The 24,836-nt window shown below is 38.1% G+C and overlaps 1 protein-coding gene across 3 annotated transcripts in view; it reads right to left on the bottom strand.

Moving 5' to 3' along the window:
- Positions 1-4,116: 4,116 nt before the first annotated feature.
- mideasb (mitotic deacetylase associated SANT domain protein b) overlaps positions 4,117-24,836 on the bottom strand; it is a 29,848-nt gene continuing 9,128 nt past the window's right edge. For 2 of the 3 annotated variants that reach the window (XM_089120506.1, XM_089120505.1), the window contains exons 3-13: positions 20,882-21,190; positions 20,221-20,566; positions 18,527-18,593; positions 17,078-17,220; positions 16,785-16,891; positions 12,784-12,859; positions 12,237-12,325; positions 9,623-9,769; positions 9,412-9,534; positions 8,821-9,014; positions 4,117-7,253 (exon numbers count right to left, since the gene is read on the bottom strand). In XM_089120506.1, the coding sequence (XP_088976632.1) occupies positions 7,028-7,253; positions 8,821-9,014; positions 9,412-9,534; positions 9,623-9,769; positions 12,237-12,325; positions 12,784-12,859; positions 16,785-16,891; positions 17,078-17,220; positions 18,527-18,593; positions 20,221-20,566; positions 20,882-21,190 (1,827 nt within the window). In that variant the 3' untranslated portion in view covers positions 4,117-7,027. The remainder of the gene's footprint in view (positions 7,254-8,820; positions 9,015-9,411; positions 9,535-9,622; positions 9,770-12,236; positions 12,326-12,783; positions 12,860-16,784; positions 16,892-17,077; positions 17,221-18,526; positions 18,594-20,220; positions 20,567-20,881; positions 21,191-24,836) is intronic. The other variant, XM_039667492.2, reaches the window with a different exon arrangement.

The raw sequence follows: 24,836 nt of genomic DNA, 5'->3' as shown, positions 1-24,836 counted from the left end.
TAATTTTAATGCCATGGCAATAAATCTATCCTGTTTATAATATGTAAATAATATATATGTGTGTATATATATATATATATATATATATATATATATATATATATATTATTTACATATCCATATGCCATGGCATTAAAAAAAAAAATATATATATATATATATATATATATAATTCTGTTATAAATGTGCATAATGATTTTAAAGAAAATATAAACACAAATACTAGAATAACTGTGGAAACGCATCATTGCATTCTGTGAAAAGGGTCCATTAGACTGAAAATTCAAGTCCGGACTGCTCCCTGCAGGCAGCCTCCCATTGTCTTTTACACGGTTCTTCTGTTAAGAAAGTGATAATTGTAGGTCTAGTTGTAAATATAACAGGAAATTAACTGTAAGACTTTCCCTCTGGTCCATTACCTTCTGAGTATTTTCCCCCAAGATGTGTCTAAATGTTTCTATTAAATGAATTACTAAGAGAGGTTATATTCATTAAACAGTACATACACACACACAAGCGCACACACACACACAGCAACTGTTTATCACTCAGTGGAAATGTCACATTAGAAGAACATAGCGTACATATTTTCTGGTGCAGGTGAATAATAAAAAAATCTGTCAAAAGACAGTTAAAGGTTCATTGCGCAACTTTTCATGTAAAAAATACCAGTTTTTCTAACCTATACATGCTTAAACAATGGCCTGATGGACTGAAAGAGTCCTTTGCCTTTAATTTCATATATTTATTACCTCTGAAGACATTATGACTGTAACTAAAGATGTGTGCGGCTGATGCTCCTTTGGTTATGAACAGCTTGTTCAAGCGTGCGTGTGGTCCATGAGCGTGCCCATGTCTGGTTGCAGTTTTGCTTGTCGCCAGAGGGGGCGTAGTTCTGCAAAAACTCAGAGACTTGCGCAATGCACCTTTAATTTGACTTTTTAAATTAGAGCCCAACCGATAAAGGATTTTGAAGGCCGATACCGATACAAATATTTAAAATCCGACATTCCGATATATCGGCCGATATGTAAGAAACGAGCAACAAAACATTAACAGATTTCCCTAACATTAGTTATTTGTAGTTATTTATGAGTTTTAACTAAAATAATATGATAATGCATTTTAAAAAGAAACTTGTTTCTTTTATTGTAAAAGAGGAACATCAAAATATATTAAAGTTCTGCTAAATAAAATAATAATTAGTCCCTACATTGCCTTATACGCTACCTGCAACCTGGATCAGCAGGATGTGTGGCGCGTTATACATGAGTGTTGCCAACAGGGACGGTGTAGAGTGCCCTCTGGTGGACAAACTATACAACTCCAACACTCATGACATGGTTGAAGCGTGTTTCGTCCGTTTTTATTTTATTTTTGAAATATTCATTTATCGGCCATTATAACTGTCGATACCGATAGTTTGGAAAATGCCTAATATCGGCCGATAATATCGGCCTGCCAATAAATCGGTCTGGGTCTATTTTAAATGTAAAAGATTTTCTTTCTTTTTTTTTGTATGGTGACATTATTTGCATGACTGTTAAATTCTGTCATGCAAGAAAAATCTCATTCTTATTACAATAATGTTTAATAAAAAATAGATAATATTTGTTGTAGGCTACTAATTGTATGCTTTTATTTCCATTAAAACATGTTTGTATAGAATCTTTACTAAGTTACTATATTCTGGTAATGAGAATCACCACTGAAAATAAATAAATAAATAAATAAATCGGAATGGTAATCAAAGTACAGTCATTTTCTTTATATGATTTCTCATTGATTTCTCTTTTGTCTTCAGCAAAAATCTTCAGCAAAATAAAGTATGAAAGTCCACCCCTAAATACAACATAAGCAAAGCATACAAAAAAAGTATGAGATCCTGCAAAATTCTACAAAAAACTACTTTGCCACCATTTGTCAAATTGCAATGAGAGTGTGTTGAACCAGTCAGGAGATTCAACATTCATATGTTAAGTGGATCTGTTTCAAGATTATATTTAAAGCAGCTTTTCCTCCATACACTTCACACGTGACTCCACAAAATTACAGGACCACTAAATCTGATGCCAGTAAGCATCTCTCTTGTACTGATGTCTTTTTTAACATGCCCTAAGGAACATCAGGCGACGCCATTGGAATCATGATTCGTGGGCTTTCCAGTGATTAATGAACAAACCTATCAAATCTGTTACAAATGGCCTGGTGGAATTTCCTCCAAACACACTTTACCTGAAGTTTGCATTGCAGACTCTTTTGTGTGTTCTTCTAGACAAAACTGATCCCCTCTGATCTCTGACTGCTTCCATATGTTGTCTAAGAAAAACAGCAATCTTCTCTCTACAGAGATTATGTTGGCCATTCTCTCTCTGCATCTTTTCCAAGTGGGTGGAAAAGGGAGTGAGAATGTGCACGAAACCACCTAACACTGTTCTCGTTTGTCTCTCCCAAAATCCCCTGGTGCACGCTTTGAAATACATCAGTCAGTTCTTTACCTACAGCCCCGAATCTGCACAGAACCGCAGCAACAGTCAACACACCTCCGAGAAGTTTCTCATCATCGCATCAACAAACCTCAGTATGTGGTGGAGGAATGATTGGTGGCACTGGTCAGTGTGTAGGTTGTGTTTATGTGTTCTCAGCATTTCTTTGTTAAGACAAATGGGGTTGGTTTTGCAGTAAAAGTTTTCTCTGATTTTTCATATGCACGCATGGGTATATACAGCTCTTTGAAACGTAGACCTACCCTTTCATTTGAAGGTATAAAATGACATATTTGTTTGTAATACTCTGTTTGTTTGCACATATTTAGCTAAGATGAATCTTGTTTATCTATCTGAATGTTTTGGACAAAATTACATAATTGGTTTCCATCTGCATGAAACAACTGGATTGCAAGACGTCATGGAGGTTTATTTGGTAGATCCTGGCGCCACCCGGTGGTAGAGAAAAAAAGTTTAAAATCCCGAGCAAAGTTGAGCACAACTCTGTGCGATTCATGTACACACACTGTTTTGTTTTATTCAGAAATGTTTTATTTCTTTATTTTATTTTACTGAATGGATTTGTTCTGGTTATGTGATCTGACGGCCATGTCAGTGTCTTGTTTTGCTATAACTTAAGTTAAGCTGAAATTTGTGGCATTCATAGTAAGAATATGTTAATTTAGTTAGATGCAATTTAGCACCCCAAAGTCTAGTTATCATTTAATTTATAAAATTTCTTATTCTTTTCCAAAAAGGAACGAGGATCAATTTAGCGAGTCTCACATTTAACATTTAATTATTTTACATGGGCCTTTACCCTAAGCCCCTTACTACACGCCATTTTCGGAGAGGCTAACATTAGCAAGCTAGCTCACCCTCCTTCAGAGCCTCTAAAGCCACCTTCAAAACCACACACAACAGGGTGCAAACAAAGGTGTCACGAAAGACGGCGTTAAACTATCTTATGTCTCAAAGCACATAACTTTACAATAATAATAAAGATAAGCAAAGAGCACTGACCTGTATCACCTGACGGTTGCAGATTCATTTCGCCATTGATAACCATAAATTCGAGTCACGACCGGGTCATGGGTTTCCATCTCTTCCAAATTATAATTGTGGTGTGAAAGTATCATAAAGTTCGTTGTTTTGGTTCAGGAGGAACAGTAGGTGGCTGTCTGAGGTTGCGGTGGTCGGTGACTTAATGTCTGTCAAAATGCTTAGCATGAGCTGATGTGTGATGTCTGCGAGCGCAAGGTGACTAGGTGAAGTGAGCACGAATATTTTATGTCCTACACCATACACAGATGACCAGCATGACAAATAAAGGTTTCTTGAACAAATTGCCTACCCTGCATTTAAACTTGCTATGATGTTCTTTCAGAAATAGTTTTGTAACATATACATTTCCATTAGCCTACCTTGCTATTCTGCATTTATATTTTCACATTTATGTCGACTTTCTCATATGAACCAACTAAACTTAATTAATTGCATTCATATTTTGTTTCTCATTTGCATATTTTCATATGATCACTAGCTTTTCTAGTGTGAAAAATAACGTAGACAACAATGCCACCATGTGGACATTCAGTGTGCTGAAGAAAAAAAATAGAATAAAAATATCTAAATGATTATCTTGATTTTTTTTTATTCACGTCTTCTAGACATCATTTGGCCAATTATAATACACTCATCCTCCCCAAATACTGTTACAAATATTGTCATATTTATCGTTTTTTTCTTATTTATTATTCTAAAACACATGATAAAAACACAGCTGAAACACAATAAATTATACTGTAGTAAAAAGCACTTCAGAGTTCTTTCCACAGCCATCATTAGTGTACAAGCCCATATGAAAATAGCATAGAAAGTGTGCATACAGTTTTAGAAAGCCTTTTTCATATTTTATATTCCTCTACAGAAGAATTTCCCTTGGCTGAATGAAAGACAGAAACAGGAGGTGCACCCTTACAACACTCCCCGAATTCATTTCACGGTCATTTCTGAATATTCATATCTCGATAACAATAATAACAAAAAGCTTGGCTAAATCATTCAACAAATGCCCATGTCTTCATATTAGAGCAAATCAATCTTTTTACATAGGCTACTGAATATGAACAAGTATATATAATATATATATATATATATATTTAAAAATAACAAAAAAGACATTAAATAGTCTAGGAAGCTTCTTTTTCTCACTTGGCTTTGAGTTTGAAACTGTTTTGGTGCATCAACTACTCACAAGCACGCATGCAAATAAACACAACCACACATGCATTCGCACGTGTGCACACACACACTGCATAGAAGACTTCTGTGTTATTAGCAATAATTGGAGCTGTTACTGTTGGCTGTGAAATCCCCTGTGTGCCTATCCTTTAAAAGAAGACTCTTTGTTGCCATGGAGACAAAGCCAAGTGCTTAAGTGTTCGGCTAGTAGAGAGATAGAAACCAGAGCTGCTGGCAACTGCCCTTAAACTCACCAACCATCAGATCTCACATTTGTTCTAACACTAAAACATAAGTTGATTATCTAATACTTTTGTTCAAAGACGCTGAGAATAAATTAAAATAAAATAAAAAAGAAAACATGGAGTGGGAGGGAACTCAAGTCCCACTATTGCTATTGCACTTACAGTGTGGTTTTATAAATCACGCTCTCAGCAAATATATGCAATCTTCAGTTAAACACAGATAGCAAACACCTAAAACTAAAAGTCAAATGAGAAAAAGAATTCCAACTCCACCCCCACCCCCCAAACAAACCCCCAAAAGAATTATAATAAAACCGTACAAAGCTAATAATAACAGTAATGATAACAACAATACATGATTATATCAAGGACAACTGTTATAATCTGCAGAGTATAAAAAAAAGACCTTTGAAAAAAAAAAATGATTGTCATGTAAAGATAGAAAGTGTCCAAAACATTGAAGGCATTAGCGAGGTCACCATTTCAAATGAAAGGAATAGTTTTTCAAAAAGGAAAATCCTAACATCATTTAAATCACCCTCGCGTCTTTCCAAAGCCGTATCTGTAAGCTGAATGTTCATACACACACACACACACACACACACACATATATATATATATATACAATACAGATTTTTCTGTGTATATACATATGTATATTAGGGCTGGGCAACGATTAATCGCGATTAATTGCATCCAAAATAAAAGTTTGTGTTTACATAATATATGTGTGTGTACGGTGTATAATTATTTTGTATATAAAAATTCACACACATGCATGTATACATTTAAGAAAAATGTGTTATTAATATGTAAAATATTAATATTTATATTTAATTTTAATTATTTATAAATATACATACATTTCTTAAATATATACATACACATATATTATGTAAACACAAACTTTTGGGAGCGATTAATCATTGCCCAGCACTAATGTATATACAAACTTTTAAGTTCGATGCGATTGATGTCAATCGACAGATTTGTGTGATTAAATATTTAAAACAATTTAAGTTGTTAATCCATAAAAATACTCTGCCATGGCTCTTAAATCACATGTGTGTGTTAATCTAGTATTATTTATATTACTATAATACATAGGCCTACTTATTGTATTTAATGTTTTCAATTAGCTATTTTCAGTTTTCTAGTGTTGTAATTTAAGTATCAATAGTACTTGAACTTAATCTTATATTATTTCAGTCATTTGCCTATGTTCATTTAAGATTTTCATCTAATACTTGTATTTTATTTCAGCTTTATATCAATTGAAGAGAATTATTTTGAATAGTTTTATGAGTCAAGATTCTCACACAAACCTATTATTTGGGTTCAGAAGACTTAGAATACCTTAAAAATTTGGAAATTGAAAGCCCTTAAGCAATATTATATGGCAAAGAGAAGCATGAACATTCCACTAAACAAAGAATGTCATTTAGGTTTGTAACGGCACGAGGGTGAGAAAAACGACAGAATTTTTCATTTCGGATGAACTATACCTTTAAGACACTGAAAACAGAAAGCCCAAAGTTACAGCACTGGAGATCAAGACCAGGCATACAAGCACAGTTGTGCAAGCGTTTGGCAGTCACGTGGAAGAGAAAGATGCCATCGTTTTCATTGCGAAAAAGAAGGAAAAGACTAACCCCGCATGCACACTTGCTTTTGTGTCCGTCTACGTTCATAATAGTTCATTTCACCGGAGAGAGTTCTGTGCACAGACACTGGATAGATGTGCTGCGGTCAGATCAGTGTGTGTTGGATGAGTCCGAAAGTGCATTTTATAGACACACACACACACATTCACACTGAGATGGCATGGCTTACACTCCCAATAGCCCTATGTCTGAACATGAAGCCCCTGAATGCTTCTACAGCATCGGTCTCTGTCCGTCTCACACACACACACACGTAACGCACATACGCACTCACACAAACATTCGACGGGAGTTAGTCCCTGAAACTGTTCTTTCGGGATGGGATTTTGTTGGCTGGTAAAATCGAAATAAATAAGTCTTTTCTCCGCCATACAAAGGAGATTGTTAGCTAGTGCCAGTCTTCATCATCTGCATCCTCCTCTTCCTCCGAGGAGTCGTCGCTGCTGGCTCTCCTGGTTCTGCCCTGATCCCCCATGGCTCCGTTCTGCTGGGCGGCTAACATGGCGGCTGCCGCGCGCTGCTCGGCCTCCCTCTGCCGGAGCGCAGCTGCTTTTTTCTCCGCCTCAGCGTGACTCTTCATGTGGGCACTGCGGCTCTTCACCTTGAAGAAGATCCTGGAGAAAACAGAGTTCAGATCTTTAGGTCAGTGATTTGGTTTTGAGAACCGGATCAGTTGGATTTGTGAGTCAACCATTCAGACAACTGGTTTTGCAAATTGACTAATTGTAAACATACAACTCAAAAGAATGCTTTGTTCATAATTCAGACATTCAGATCATTAAGTTACTGTGTTGATTCCAAAAACTAGATCGGTTTGGATTCATTAAATAATCGTTTATTTACTGGCTTTAAAGATTCATTGGATCTGACTTGAAAGAATAAATTATTCACAAATCAGACCTGAAGATTAACGAGTGAATGAATTGAACCCGAGAAATGGATGAGTCAGATTTGTGAAACAATCATTCAGACTGGTTTTGTTACTTGGATCAACTGATACAATGCAAAGGTTTGACTCAAAGAATGATTCACTAGCGGATCTGACATGCAGATCTATGAGTCAACCAGAGAAGTGGATCAGATTTGTGAAGATAGCATCATACAGACGGGGTTTTATGATCTGGATGAAAGGAAAAGATAATTTGCTCATAAATCAGACATGTACAGTACAACGAGCTGAACCAGAGAACCAGATCAGTCAGATTCACAAACCGATCATGTAATTACAATAATAAACAGCGGAATTTAACTAATTTTAATTTCTAAAATTTCTAAAATGTTGCACAGGGACTTCTGTCCAGCAACTGAATCTGTGAATTTAAGTTAAGTCAAGTTAAGTCATTTATATAGGGCTTTTTACAATGCAGATTGTTTCAAAGCAGCTTTACAGAGATTAACAGGAACATAAAAGATTAATTGCGATTAATCGCATCCAAAATAAAAGTTTGTCTTTACATAATATGTGTGTGTGTGCTGTGTTTAATTATTTTGCATATATAATACATATGCATGCATGTCCCCAACTAAGCGAGCCAAAATTATGTGACGTTTCAGTTTAACAGAAACATCTACAAGAACCATCTGATATGAATCAGATTTTCAAATGCTAAATATAAATTCAAGACACCTTTGTAAGTGTGTTATTACCTTAGTTTGCCTGACTGTAAAGCTGAATACACAATACAATGTAAAAAAAACTCAACTAAAATTTGTCACTCTACATGCTACTTGATGGAGAAGCTATCGTTTTACTTCTACACCATTGTTAAAACACCTGAACTACTGTTACACAACTGAAAAATGTGATTAAGTAAGAAGTGTCGCAACTCTCAGTTACTCAACACTGTAGTTCACACATTGTGATCAACAGAAACATTAAATGGCACAGTGCAACACAGATAAAATGACATTTAGTTATTTTATTTTATTCATTATTACTAAATATACTTAATTACATATTTGCTGAATTAAATTGACCGTATTTCATGTATTCAAATAAAATGCATTTAAACGAATTAATAAATAAATAAAAAAGGAACATTTAAATGAATTATTTATTTAAATGTACCTTAAAAATAAAATAAAAATCAGTAAATAAATAAAATAAATAATACTCTATTATCATTACTAGTTTAAATTGAGTAAATGCGTAAAATTGAGTGCGTATCCCAATAAACTGACCTGCCACACTTCTTGCAGGGAAATTCACCCTCTTGGTTAGTTTGTCCTTTTCCTGTATTGCCAGCCACACTTTTCCGGCCTGTGGTTTCAGAGCGAGGTTTAGATGGAGGTGGTGGAGGAGGATGACTGACCCCCAACCTGGACGGATCCTTAGTGCTGTCCTCCTGACTTCTTAAGACTAAGACGGCAGGAGCCTAACAGGAAACAAATGGTTAGTCTAAACCAGCACAGCTGAACGCATACAGATATGAGACACAGGGAACTTCCTCTGTGGTTGTAAGCTCTAACCCCCATCTGTGTTCACTATTGTGCCCTTCAGCAAGTTACTTCTGGGTTCCTCCAAAAGGACGGCCCCTTATAAATGTCATATAAATTACATTGGATAAACTTGTAATAAAGTGTACCACTAGATGGTGCTATAAATATCCTTCATTGCTAAACTACACATGACTACTATCTTCCTAACCTCTCTGGCAGACCCATTTTTTAATTGTCGTTTCAAATAGCCCAGAACACTGGAGAACTAAAACAATTTACTTTTCTGTAGGCAACTTTTTGCAACCTCATGTAACTTTATCTCACCAAACTCACATTTTCAGTGGCCTGTAGAGATTGTGTCACCCTGCCCAGGCTGTTTTCTTGTTTCCTGTCACATGACACATCCCACTTCCTGCTCTCCTCGTCTTCTTTCCGTGATTCAAACTTCTGTGAACTCTGATGGAGAAGAAGCATTACGGTGCTGCTCTAGTTATTATGAAATCAAATCAACCTGATGCACGTACACAAAGCCACAGGAACTCACTTTATTGTCCACTTCCTCCTCTGTTGTGGGTTTAGTTTCTGGTGGTTCTGCTTCTCCATATATGAGCGTTCCGTTCCTGCCGATCTTCACCTGCTTTTTATACGTGTAGTAAAACTCCACACACTGAGCCACTGTCTTGGAGCTCACCTTCAAGTCAAACATGAAAACAACTCAGCATTACCATAACTCATAGCTAGAGCTTGCTGCTATCATGCTAGGGTGTAACATGATCAGCTCTGAAAATACACTAATTTGACTAGAAACACCGGAGACTGTGAAGATTAATTCTGTTATTTGAGTGACTTCCGGGTTCAGGAACAAGTCAGACTGCTAGGATGTTCAATATGGTTATAGTTTATAACTATGTGGTTGTTTGAATGTTGCAGTTGGTTGCTAATGTTTTACTAGGATGTTCAGGGTTGATGTTAGGATGTCGTGTTCTCACGTTACCAAACCTATGACTTCGATACGATATACCCAACTGAAATATTGTTATACCAATACTGAATTTATACCATGGCAAAAAACTAAAACACCAGTAAAAGTAATTTAATAGTATGACAAAACTTAAAAATGAATGTTTTGTAAATTTATTTTAAAAAACATTATCAATCACATTCGCTAACCTTTCACAATATGAATAGGTTGGGATAGCGGGCGGTCGGGACTGTGATATGACCAAAATATTTTTTCATGATACGAGTAATTTAATGTCATTTTTAATGTAGATTTATATCACAATATAGTTAATTTATTTATCTTAAAAAACATTTAAAATTATTTTATCTTTTAAATAAGCAAAAAAAAAAAAAAAAACGCAAATTACAATGACAAATACAATTTAAGAAAGATACAAATGAAATGCTTTACAATTTTCAGGTAGGGTACAGTAGGTCTATTTAACAGTAGCATTAAGAAATTAAATACATGCAAAAAAAAAAAAAAAAAAAAAACTTCACTCTATGATTTACCTTAACACTGATTCTTAATAAATAGATTAAAGTTATTCAGTCAAACAGTGGGTGGTTTTCTTTTTTTCTTTGATTAACTACATTAATTACACAGACAGCAGCTTGTTTATTAGGCTGCTGTCAATTTACGACCTGACACATGGATCCAATACATTGGAACACACATGATTTCTTTCTTAACTGTTTACATTCACTGAACACATGATACTTTTTCATGTGATACTCGCCAGGATGTGTATTTGGACATATTTTTGACCATTCAAGAGCAATAATCTGTAAAAGAGAACTGCATTCGTGATCACATGCTGTCTGAAAGGCCGCTTTCTTTTCGCACTCCGGGCAGCGCAAGACTTATTGATCTTATTAACTCTTTTAAACATTAAACACGTCCGACGCTTTATTTTCTCATGTGCTGTGTGGAAATATTTTAGTCCCTGCAGGGAGTGAAAGCAGAGCTCTGCACACGTGCCGCTATCACACTGATGCAAATTATGAAATACGCCTCCTATTAGAATGCCTGATAAAATGTGGAACCGTGCCGTTTTTAATAGCAGGGCATCACGATCCCTTTCTAGTATGCAACACTATTAAGATGGGGCTACAATGTTTTAAGTGCTTTTAATCTGTTAATATGTGGCTGATTGAATGTTCTAGATAGTTGCTAGTGTTACTAAGATGTTTGAGGTGGATGTTAGGGTGTTGCTATGATGTTTGAGGTGAATGATAGGGTGTTGCTAGGGTGTTTGAGGTGGATGATAGGGCGTTGCTAGGACGTTTCAGGTGGATGTTAGGGTGTTGCTAGGATATTTGAGGTGGATGATAGGGTGTTGCTAGGGTGTTTGAGGTGGATGTTAGGGTGTTGCTAGGATATTTGAGGTGGATGATAGGGTGTTGCTAGGGTGTTTGAGGTGGATGTTAGGGTGTTGCTAGGATATTTGAGGTGGATGATAGGGTGTTGCTAGGGTGTTTGAGGTGGATGATAGGGCGTTGTTATGACGTTTCAGGTGGATGTTAGGGTGTTGCTAGGATGCTTGAGGAGGATGATAAGGTGTTGCTATGATGTTTGAGGTGGATGTTAGGGTGTTGCTAGGATGTTTGAGTTGGATGTTAGGGTGTTGCTAGGATATTTGAGGTGGATGATAGGGTGTTGCTAGGGTGTTTGAGGTGGATGATAGGGCGTTGTTATGACGTTTCAGGTGGATGTTAGGGTGTTGCTAGGATGCTTGAGGAGGATGATAAGGTGTTGCTATGATGTTTGAGGTGGATGTTAGGGTGTTGCTAGGATGTTTGAGGTGGATGTTAGGGTGTTGCTAGGATGTTTGAGGTGGATGATAGGATGTTGCTAGGATGTTTGAGGTGGATGTTAGGTTGTTGCTAGGATGTGTTTTTTATGAATTGTTATGTGGTTTCTTGGGTGTTGTAGTTGGTTGCAAGAGTGTTCCTAAGATGATCTGGGTGGTTGTTAGATGGTTACTTACTAGCTATAGTCAAGTCTCTATAATAAATCCATATATATATATATGTCTCGCCTTCAACACGGAGACTTTTTGGAAAAGTAATAGCACACATCCTCAAGCTGCATTATATGATTTGTGTGGGTGATTGATACTTATTGTTAGGGGTTTGTTCAAACCTGTACATACCATTTTCTGAACCATGAAGAAGTCCTTCTTGTAGGCAGCGATGCCTTTGTTGAAGATCCGTCGTTCCTCTGGCGTCCAGCTATCAGAGCCTGTGTGGGACAGACAAACGGTCCACACAATCAGATACCATGTAGCTGCTTCTAGACCACCCCCAACCGCTAACACGAATACATTCACACACAAAGGACAGAGAAAGGGCAAACCGCCAGCACACACATGTCCAGACAAACAATGATGCTGCTGTCTTCACCCAGGATTTAACAACATGCCACAGACACACTCCCCCTCCTTTCCTCTCACCCACTCCCATACTCTACCCAGCAACCCACTCTGTCAAGCCATCTCTCAGTCGAACCCCTCCCCTCCGCTGAACTCTACTCCTCAGCTGCTTTTGTTTATAACAGAGACAAGGAGCATGGTTTGGAATTCCAGCGCAGGGGGTGACGGGGTACCGGGATCGCATGCCATACGGATTAACTCACGTCACCCCGGCAAAAAAAAATGGTGAAAAAAAAGGAAAGTGTGTTTGACGGTGAGAGGGACTTACCAGAGTAGTGGTAGTCAGCCAAGGGGTGCGCTTTGGGGAAGATGGGGTTTTTTAACAACAGACAAGCGAGTGCTCCCTATGAAAATGAAAAAGAAAGTAAAATTAGCATGGTTGAGGAAACAAAACTGGCTGCGGTGTGATATAGAGACAGGGTCACAAGTGGGAGAATCACAGGGCATGTTATGTCCCAGAGTTGATATGTACAGATTAATGAGTGCAGGAGAAATGCAATTCTGCTAGACCATCGCTATATCCTTAATAACATGTGTAAAAGGGCTTTTTGCTTCAGGCGTTTATCCCAGCTGTGCAAGTCGCTGGATGATCCCTTTTGTTCTCTCGGCATCCATACAGTTTCTAAGGGTGCGATAAATCGAGGACATTATATTTTTCTGGGTCAACGAGCTCTAACGTGTGCTTTTTTTACGGCCTTTTTGCCACTTTTATTGATGTGTAAAGACACTTGTACAGAGAACAAGGCAGGTGACAAGCAATACAGATATTTGTTCCTAAGTGAAAGATGTAGAAACCATACAGTTTCAAAATCCTCTGTATCATCAGAACATGACAAACACTTTGTGAACATTTCTCAAATCTGAGGTAGAATATTCAAAACATTTATAGTAAGTATTTTTTCTACATCAAAATATGCATGGGTTAACTAAACTACAGTCTTTTTTCCTTAGCAAAAGAAATATATTATAATATAAAAATGAATTTCTTAGTTTCTGCATGTTCTAACGGGAGATCGTTTGTGTTGCCTGACGGTACAGTTTGCAGTGAAGCCTGCAATATTAATAATATTATGTTTTTCTCTTAGAAATGCACATTTGACGGAATGAAGCTTGAGTTGAGAGCTGCAATAGCTTGAGTTGGGATGCAGATGTAAATTTATGTTCATTAACAAAAACAGTTACATCTGTAAATATTTAAACAACCTCATAGAGTGAAATTTAAATATTCCTTTTCAGTTAGCTCTCTACTTTAACTTTATTAAAAAATAAGCATTGATCATCCATATTATCCTACATTTCGATCATGATAACCACAGGTAAAACCAAACCACGCATGCATATAGCATCAAGGTAAAAAGTAACAATATAGCTTTTGGTTTGTCCTGAGGTTGTCAGAGATATTACACCCCAGTTTAACAGATAAGGCTAAGCCAAGTCCCAGACTAAAATGCATGTTTGAGCTGTTTTAACTGTTTTCAATATGTCAGTTGCCATTGTTTTGTCTCTAGATGCACACTAATAAAAACATTTTTTCTAATGCAGATTTATAAAAGCTACTTATATGTCCTAATTCTGGCTTAATCTAAGCCCTATCTGTGAAACCAGGCCTAAATGTCCTTACACCAAGCAGGAAAATGCATCTAGTCAGCTTTCAGAGATTTGTTGTTTAAACTCATGCTTTAAAAACCATTCCAATTTAAAAATATGTATTTGTAGATTTCTAATAGAGATGCAATAATTCCAAAAACCAACTGAAAAATCATATTGGCGGGAACCAGGGTGATGTAAACTTCTGATTTGGCATTGACAACCATAATAAACTTTACCATGACAGATCCTCGTATTGCAGGACAAGCCGTTTGGAATTAAACATTTTTTTTGCCGAAGCCCATTACTGTCTGTCAAAATAAGTACATCGAAACCATGATTGCAAGCTGCACAATACAAATGACTAATTTGCATGAAACACTAAGCAACAACAAACTGAGGTCTAGCAACTTGGCATCATAAAATCTAAGATGCAACACGATAAAATAAGTCAAACCAATGGCATCAAAACCATTTTCAGTTACACCAAAAACCTTACAGACCACTCAGAGAGTCGAGCTGACTTTCATTTTCTGCAGTAGTTGTTTACATGAGTGACATGAACCACAAAGCAACAAACAACATGTTTTTTTGCAGTGTAACAAATGCATGACTAAAATTTGGTTTAGAAATGCAACGCACATAATTCAGTCATCGTTCTGGACACAAGCGTGTGATTGACAGGTGGTTGCTATGGCGGCAGTGTGACAGCTCAGCAGTAAGTGGCTGGCTGTTGTGTTGTTGCAGCTGCTGGCTCAACTGAGCGAACGTTGAAAAGAATTATCAAAGCACACGCACTGTTTGTGTTTTCACATAACAAGGGTCATCAATTAGCAGAATGCAGTTGCATTGGTTTCGCCTCGACTACCAATCAGCTGTCATAAATGAATAAGCTAGGGCTATTAAACAAATACATTTGTCAACACAATATGCTATTTAAGCAATCAAATTATTCACAATTAATTGTATATATCAATATTAAATGTAATTTTATTATCATTTCACATAAAAAGATGCATTTCACAATGTACTTGCACAGGAATTATAAATAGGTACAGTTTATTTGTCGCTTGTTGATTCTCAATGTAGCGAAAAGATAAAAGATAACTGATAATGAATATTACATTAGCATCTACAGCAGCTGAAAGAAGAGAGAATGTGCTGCAGTTGTCATCTGAAGCTTTACATGCTCATGCTCTTTAAAGCAGGATGGATTCTGATTGGCTGTTTTTTATCATTCATCAACTGGAAAAAAATCGTTCTGAAAAGTTATTGGTCCTCTGTGCCGTCATCATTATAGTTGTGGTGTGGCTTGGACTCTGCCATTCTTTTATATGATTTTTAGAAATATATATCTTTATCATTATAGTTATTGTCGTTGGTGTGAACAGGCCTTAAGATTGTAATAGAAGCACTTTTAGGGTTGGGGGTTGCTACAAAAAAAAAAACCCTGAGGCAACAGTGGAAAAGTAATCCAATTCCGCAGGATAACTGCAGACTTTGCAATACAGATCAACAGTGAGTGAGTGAACAAATGTATATTTATATATAGTATTGTTATTCATTAATATTTCATGAACCCCAATGGGGTTACCTAATGTTAACAAATTTAACTTTATTGTGAAGAGTTACCAAAATGTACAATGAACTTTTACGGAAATGGGTATTCAACATTAATTTGGGATTGTTCAGAATTTAGAGCCTGGACTTTAAATGTATAGCTTTGTCACATGCATGCTTGTGTGTGAATGGCCACAGGTAAAACGCTGTTCAAGGAAACAATGTAATTTACATTCACTTTCCATGTGCAAGTAATGTGTTTGCACGCATTAGTCACATAAACACTTTCTTTTCAGGATTTGTAAGTATGCAAGTATAATAAATTCCAAAAAATAATTTCGCATAGTTTAATCTTCCACTCATGTGAATAATCAGCAGTTTGAGAAGCAGCCGAGTGTAAACAGGTTTGATTGGTACACAATACAGGAGGAAGTTCAATTAAAGCATTAGTTCACTTTAAAAAAAAACTTTTGCTGATAATTTACTCACCCTCATGTCATCCAAGATGTCCACATCTTTCTTTCTTTCTTTCTTCAGTCGAAAAGAAATTAAGGTTTTTGATGAAAACATTCCAGGATTTTTCTCCATATAATGGACTTCATTGGGAACCAAACGGTTCAAGGTCCAAATGAGAGTTTCAGTGCAGCTTCAACACCAGACGATGAATACGGGCCTTATCTAGAACCCTTCGAGTCATGACTCGAAAAAAGATTTGTTCATTTTGATGAACGAGTTTGAACAGAAGAGTCACGAACGCTCATCACAGAACAGAGCAAGGCTAGCATTTGAGCTTATAAAACTGAAACTATTTTATTTATTTTTTAAATGAGCGATCGTTTTGCTTGATAAAACCCTTATTCATCGTCTGGAATCGTTTAAAGCCCTTTGAACAGTTTGCAGTCTGCACTGAAACTCTCATTTGGACCTTGAACCATTTGGTTCCCATTTAGGTCCATTATATGGAGAAAATATTCTTTCTTAATTTCTTTTCGACTAAAGAAAGAAAGACGTGGACATCTTGGATGACATGGGGGTGAGTAAATTACCAGCAAAGGTTTTTTTTAAAAGTGAACTACTCCTTTAAGCTATCCCAATGTGCTGTTGCAAGTATATGATACTCACCATGATTTCACCCTTGGATTCATACAAGCAGTGCAAAGCCAGTTCCTGATTGGTCCCTCCTCCGTACAATGCACTCGAGCACGCCAGGTGCATGAGGTCATCCACTGCTGGGACACACAGAATGTCCAGGAAAAGACAGAATTAAACACACAGTCATCCAGATTTAGTTATAAATAAATAAAGCAAGCTGTAAGAAAAAAAATCCTGCAACCTTTCATTCATTTAATTGTCTAAATAATAATAAGAAATAAATAAGTAATAGAAATGAATGTGGTATTGTGCAAGTTGTAAACCTCTTTGCTGTTCCTGAGTATTGGCCTCCAGGTCAGGCAGTGGCGCCCACACCAGTTCAGCCTTGTGTAGGTCGTGCTGCGCTGCCGAGCGCTCTCTCAGCTCTGGGACCTCCGCCTGATAACGCAATCCAATGTTTATCCGACTGAAAAAGACAGAGTGAATATAAACAGGCTGCTGTAGCAATCCAAACAAAATGAATATGATTTGTCATCCAAACGCATGAGAAATAGAACAATAATCAAGCAAAGCCTGATGAGAATGATTTGAGAATGTAATAAACTATAAAGAAAGATAATGAATCTCCAAAAGCTTTTGTTGCCACGGATTATGAGCTATTGGAAGCTAAACATGAGGCACGACTTCTATAAAATGAGAAATTCCTGAAAACAAATCGCATCCCACTCCAGTTCATTCCAAAGGTAGTTTGTGTTGTTTCTAAACGAGTTTGGGCCACTAGTGACAAATTGATTCAGAATCATACAGAGACTATCAAAGATTTTCAGACTGCTGTTTGAATGACTTTATTGCTCATCTCAGTCAGCTCTTTTTTTCTTTTTCTTTTAGAAATTCATGAGAGTAGACCATGGGTATTTGCATAAAATTAACACCCCATGTTTTCCAAAGCCAAATGTTCTAGTGTCTGACTGCCAAGGTCTGGGGAAAAGGCAAGACAGATTGTGCTTTATTATTTTGTTCCAGGATGTGCTTTCGTGGTGCATTGGCCAACTTCAAAATGAAGGGTTCTGTAGCCATTCACAGAGAGTGTGTGTGTCTGTGTGTGCGTGCGTGCAAGAGAGAAACAATTTCAACCGAACACTGTTCTGACCATTAGATAAACCAGCTGGTACCAGTCGGAGATGATATCCCATAATTCTATCTGCTCAACTACCACCCCCCTCCTACTCCGTTCTTAAAAAGCGCTCTGAAATTTCCACATGTATGATCCAAGAAACCCATTCAGATGTCATTTCCCTTTAATACACTAACAGAGAGACTTGCGCATGACATAACAGCTCCCCAACCAGCTCCACTGTAACCATGAATTTTGCATCAGCAGACTACAGATTACCACTTACAATAAAGTAATGCCAACATATCTGCACAGTAAGGCCCGTTTACACCACATGCATTAGCAAAGCACCAGCATAAATGCAACAGCAGGCTTGAGTTGTGCTTTTAAGCTGTAGCTCCGTAGAAAATCATTGAAAGTCAATTCTGGGCTACTATTTTGAGTAATAACTGCCATCCAAACAGTAAGAGGAAACAGCCGGCTAACCAGACCACTGACTTTCAGTCAGCTGAATGGAATCTGGTAGCAAAATTAAAATAAAAAAAGTCAAGGTTAATAAAGTGAATAAAGTTATTATATGGCTAGAAGCGTAAGCTAATTATGGAAACTTATGAAGCGCAATGAGTGGGGGTGTTATTTGAATAGCGTGTGTACTTACGGCTCAATGCTGACAGGTGTAGCCTCACTCATAGCAGAGAGCACTGGAGGGGTTATATCACTGCTGTCTGAACATATACAAACAAAAAGATTGCGCTTAGACTCAAAGTAAACACTGTTTCTTATTATACATCCTACTAATCATGATATGGATAATAATTAGGTTTAACTGCACATATCCTAGCTTGTTGTAACATATATACTAAGTCTGGTCCAGCGTTTTAAGTTTTTACAAAAAGTAAGCAGCTCATTTTAAGATACCTCATTTTGCTCAATATTTTGAGTATCTAATGCATTCTGGGGTTGCCTAAATCAGACAGTGGATTGATTCTAGATAATTTTATCGACTGCAAAATCTCTTTTTTTTCCAGCTAAATAAAAAAATTGACTATTTTGAGGAGTTATAAGAATATCAAGTTGTTATCTTGGCAACATATGCTAATCACACTGAAAGCAACTGTTCATGAAGTTAGTCAGTCAAGCGCCTCGGCTGCGCAGTGCTATTTGTGTGATGCACATGAGTGACTATTTAGAAATCTGTTCAGCCCCTTATAGTATTGTAATACGGGCATTACACCGTGTCCTAACCAGTGGCGTAGCCACGAGGGGGCCTGGGTGGGCCTAGGCCCCCTCATTTACATGTCCGGTCCCCTCAGATTTCTGATTGCTTAAAAAAAAAAAAAAAAAGTTGTTTTATTAGGATTGATAGATTGACCAATCAAAATGCTGCGCGGTAAAATGCGGCTTATTTTCAAACTTGATTTGTTTATATAACGTGTTGCGCGTAACGTACGCTGTCATCTTCATCTTTGCGTGAGAGTTAATATGCCGTGACAATGGCAGGCGCTCAAACTCAAAGTACAATATTACACTTTTTTTAAAAAGCACGGAAAGATCAACTTGATATATATATAAATAATGTTGCCCCCTCATTTAAAGACGGGACCCCCCAAAAATAAAATTCTGGCTACGCACCTGGTCCTAACTACACGTGACGTGATAAAATTCCAGCGACAGCAAGTGTGTCTGTCCACACTAGACGCGACGCGACTGTGAGACGCCACACGTCAATCAAAAATCACAGCCATTCAGAACAGCGTGTGGGCGGAGTCTCTCTGTGAAAGCGCACTACTGGCCCACACTCGCATTGGAAATGGGTAAGGACATAATCAAATCAAGAAATAACATTATTAAAAATCAATACATACTCATTGACTAATTTTGTTATGAAGTACAGTTGTATGTTTGCATAGAATTCATTTTGAACGCTATATTACATGCTTTCAAAATCTGAGGTAAATTATCCATTATTGCTTGTGGCACAGTGACCTATTTTTAACTAAAAATAAAATGTGTACTCATAACCAGTGTAATTTCTTCACATGAGATGTCGTCGCAGAAATAGGAACCGTTTCTAAATTAGAAACTTCGCGTGTCGCTGTCGTGTCTGGTTAGGACAAAAACTCTGATTAACATGGAAAAGATACCTTTTATCGCGTGTCGCGTGTAGTTAGGACACGGTGAAGGTTAGCATCTAGGCGGCCAATTGGGTTTTGGAACAGAGCTTTAATTTTAGGTTGCATTTGGTTGTTAACTTCAAACCATACAATTCTAAACTGACTACCTGAACTCATTTAAAGTAGTACGTAACAAATTTCATCTGTGTACTTTGCAGAGACAGTAAAGGGAACTCACTGGAGCGCAGGAGGCTGCGGGAGGCAGATTTGGGAGTGGCAGGTGGAGGCAGCCCTTGACTATTCGCTGCCGCGGCCGACAGGAAGGTGGAAAAGTAAAGACCCGAACCCTCTCGAACCGGGCTGAGGATGGGCGGGGGAGTGTAAGGTGGCATGTTGAGCGGGTTGTCAGGCAATCGGACAGGTGAACGTAAGTGACTCTGGTATGGTGTGATGTTGGAGTAGATCGGTGGAGCGATGAAAGTGCCGAGTTTGGGTGGGGGAATAAAAAGCGGTTCTGGGCGGGGCCGCCGTTTGGCTTTGGCTGATTTGGCGTCGGCTTCACTTCCACTCTCTGTTCCACCATTCTGTAGAAAGAAGAAATTAGATGTTGGTAAGCTGGATAGTGTGGAAAAAATACATACACCATTTGCAATCTGGGTGATCTTGGGGTGTCTTGTCAGAAATCATAAATCTGGTAGTGAAATGGGATGGGGGAAGGTTGGATTAGGGTGAAGAGAATGGACAGGGGGGTCGGGAGGAATTTGTGGATTAATGGGGGGTTTTAATCCAGGGTTTAACAGAGGGAAATGGACTAGATCAGAGGGCAAAAAGAGATATCATCATGGGCGTAGAAAGGTGCCATTGATGTTTTGATAAATTAGGTCAGTTTGTGAACTCACCTGGCCTGAGCTCTCAGACAGAGAGTTCCGCAGTGAACGTCGTCGTGTAACGATCACAGAGGTTTTGTAATCGGAGAAGCTCATGTCATGGGTGCCCAAAGGCCGTGATGGCCAACTAGCTGAAAGCGAAGCCTGCTCGTGATCCGGGGATGAGGAATCAGTCTGTCTCACTGGCACAGATACTGGAATGACCAACGGCATGAGGCTGTCATCTCTGGGCCGCTTGGCACTCATCTGCTCAACCTCAGCTGCCCCTCGACCTGGACCTGTCGGGGCAACAGGGGGGCTCCAAGGCCTGTGTGGCTCTTGCTGTCAACACACAATTAACACATTCACATTAATGGTTACACAAAATACCTAAATCTCAGTAGATACAAATGATATGCATGTGAAATAAGAAATTAGAGAGTGCTAAGAAACTGATAAGACGTACTAGTACAGGAAATGAGGTTAACTGAAGTCTATTTTCAAAAACAACTTAATGAATCAACCGTGACCTCGTTTCTGCACCAGGATAAAACATCTTGCAGACCAGCAACAGATTGCACGTGGATGTATAGATCGGTGTCACGAGTGAATAACATGTTGGCATGCCACCACAGGAGAAAACCACAGGTTCAATATAACCAGACACACTCCAGTAGGTATGTTAACGATTACAGAAGGGGCTCCTTCTATGCTAGGTTTATTGAACTGCATCCATACTTTTAGACAAAACAGGAACTTAAAAAGAACAGTACAAAAAAAAAAAAAATGGCACTCTTAGCAATTTCACAATGCCTGCCAATTTCAAAACCCCCAAAACACAATGTTCACATTAGAAAAAAGCATTCTGGGAGGAGCAATTCCTTTTCTTTCCTCACTGCTAACTTTAAAGGAGTAGTTCACTTCAAAAAAAAAAATTGCTGATAATTTAGTCACCCCCATGTCATCCAAGATGTCCATGTCTTTCTTTTTTCAGTCGAAAAGAAATTAACATCCCAGGATTTTCTCCATTTAATGGACTTCAATGGGAACCAAACGGTTCAAGGTCCAAATGACAGTTTCAGTGCAGCTTCAAAGGGCTTTAAACGTCACCAGATGATGAATAAGGGTCTTATCCAGGACCCTTTGAGTCATGACTTGAAAAAACATGAGTCACGAACGCTCATCACAGAACAGAGCAAGGCGAGCATTTGTGCTTTTAAAACTTTAACTTTCTTTATTTATTTTTTAAATGACTGATTGTTTCGCTATATAAGACCCTTATTCATCGTCTGGTGTCGTGTAAAGCCCTTTGAAGCTGCACTGAAACTCTCATTTGGACCTTGAACCGTTTAGTTCCCATTGAAGTCCATTATATGGAGAAAATCCTGGAATGTTTTCATCAAAAACCTTAATTTCTTTTCGACTGAAGAAAAAAAGACATGGACAAAAAGAAATATGTTTAAACTTGGCATGCTGTGTAAAAATGCGTCACAATACAGTGTAACTAACTGGAAGTTGTGTGAAAATCTAGAAATCCCTGAGGATGTGCCCTGTCTTATCTGAACTCTGGCCTTGCTGGCACCACTGAGGTATTCAGCTTAGTACATGAAGCCCTAGCAGCTCACTCACCCTTGAGCAAAAGCTTTTTTCAGCCTGTGTTTGGAGTAGGGAAGGTTTAACTGACACCCGTCGTCACCAGGAGACCAAAAAAAAAACCTCACTGACTAATGCACCTACTCCTTTCGAGGAGCTGGAATCAGCTGACATGGGATTTGTAGCCTCTTTACTGGACTGCACTTTGTGTTCTGTGCATTATCTGCCCCACAGATCAACAGTATATGTACACACACCCTTTCTTTGTTATCCTCGGCTGGATGTCTTAAGGGAGTGCTGCTGTCCTTTTCAAAGGAAGCATACGTAACAAGGAAAAGCAGACTGAACTAAATAGTGCGGCCCAGAAACAATTAGATCCCCTCGTTAAACTTGATTGCTAATTGCACTAATTCTCTGTGCGCAATAAAATGAACAAACCAAGCAATTAACACTAGTCCATAGAAGTAATAGGAGGAAATCTCTTTATAATCTTCCATTCCAAAGCAAGTATTAACCCAGTGACAACAACTTTAAAATTAGTTATGGACAGAGCTGTGCTTTTGGAAAATACAGCTCTATATGAAGAGTTCAGATGCAAAAGCCTCTAAATGCCATTTGAAATTTTCTTCTAGAATGATGATTTTTATCAAGCTTGTATATTTAAGTTCAGTAATTTCACTTAAATGGCAATGAAGATTACCTATTAATTGTTATTTAAGTGAAATTACTGAACTTAAATATACAAGCTTGATAAAAAATCATCTTTAAAGAAGAAAATTTCAAATGGCATTTAGAGGCTTTTGCATCTGAACTCTTCATATGTACATCAACGTACAGGAGGGGCGAGTGGGGTGCACTTGCTGGTATTTGTATGAGAAGTCAGTCAGGAGATAGTGGTTGCAGACGTGTGGAAATGCTTTTGTTTGGTTCATTGGATCATGTGACCTGATGACGACAGTCAGTGTCTGTCCCTGACTAATTTTACACTCCTTTATCAATTGAGAAACCTGTAGAACTTGTACGCATTTGAAACAGGTAGTGAATCCTCACAGTACGATGTTAAGCAGATAATAACGTCAGCTTCAGGTAATTTGTGATTAAGGGAGTGGCAATTCACACTTGGCATGTTTGGTATGATAAAACAAACTCTGGCGCGATAGGGGATTATCACGCTTCCGGGTTTCATGGGCGGGATTTGTCCACTTCCGACGCAGTTCAACAATGGCTGAGACGAAGGCTATATATGTCACTGCTCTGTTCCACTTTGTAAATCTAACCAACAACGTCAACCCCACTTAAGTTTTCATGGATTCCCGACTGAATTGAGTATAAGGAAGAAGTGTATTAAAATAAAACAAGGTAGCACGTTTATTTGCAGCCGGCACTTTAGTGAATCAGACTAATTTACCAGGGATGACGTATAAATAAACTTAGTGTAGTCCGTCATCAGTTCGGCAGCGAGATCGGTAATTCAACGGAAGTGGCAGCGCACAAAGATCACTGAATCCGGAAGTCCTACGTATCAGCGTGATAATCCCCTATTGCTCTGTTAATGCAGTTAATTTGAACGTGTGAACGCTACCATCCGAACCCTGGTGCGCACAAAACAAGTGGACCGAGACCACTAAAAAGATGAAAAACAAACTCTGGTGCGGTTCGTATGAAATATGAACGCAACACGGACCACCATACAATCAAAAACAGGAAAAAAAATTATCATCATAGTTGCCAGATTCTCCCCTCAGTTCAGTACAGGCATCAGAACCACGTCTCCTTGCAGCAGATCATTTGTGTGTGTGACGGAGGGATTCCTGCCACTGTTTTGACTCCTAAGCTCTTCACTAGTTCTCAGCTGGTCAAAATACCAAAGAGTGCATTTATCCTAGCACACAGCATTGCTTTGGATGTTCGGTAAATTCTGTCTCAAAATAGGCAATACGTCATAAAAGCCAACCAATCAGGTTGTGAACATATGCCTTTAGGTTCAGTGCTAAAAATGACAATCTGAACGCTAATTGGACCGCGACTTAATACGATTTTTTTGGCCCGTACCAAATAAGTTTGAACTTGTGAACTAAGGGGGCTTTTACACTGGGCTGGTTTGCTGCGGTCCGAGCCCCTGAGTTTGTTCCCGGCACCCCCCACATCGTTGGTCTGGTTTCACACTCAACTTGATTCTATTGAACCCTGGTGCGTTTGCGTGCATCTTACATCATCGCAAACGTGTGCGGCGCGTGATAGAAAGCAGAACGTGGGTAAATATTGTTAATTTTTTTTTTATTCATTTGCTGCTATTATGAGCAGTTGAGTGAACAATACAGGTTTACTGTGTGTGTGTCACATAAGGTGGACTTCTGCTGCTTGCAAACGGACTCTTTTGAGACGACAGTGGATT

Source organism: Pimephales promelas, chromosome 15 (assembly GCF_988280905.1).
Source record: "Pimephales promelas chromosome 15, fPimPro1.hap1.1, whole genome shotgun sequence".
NCBI classification, from domain to species: Eukaryota; Metazoa; Chordata; class Actinopteri; order Cypriniformes; family Leuciscidae; genus Pimephales; species Pimephales promelas.
Note: the sequence above shows the minus strand (reverse complement) of the source record. Positions and strands in the feature narration are given on the sequence as shown.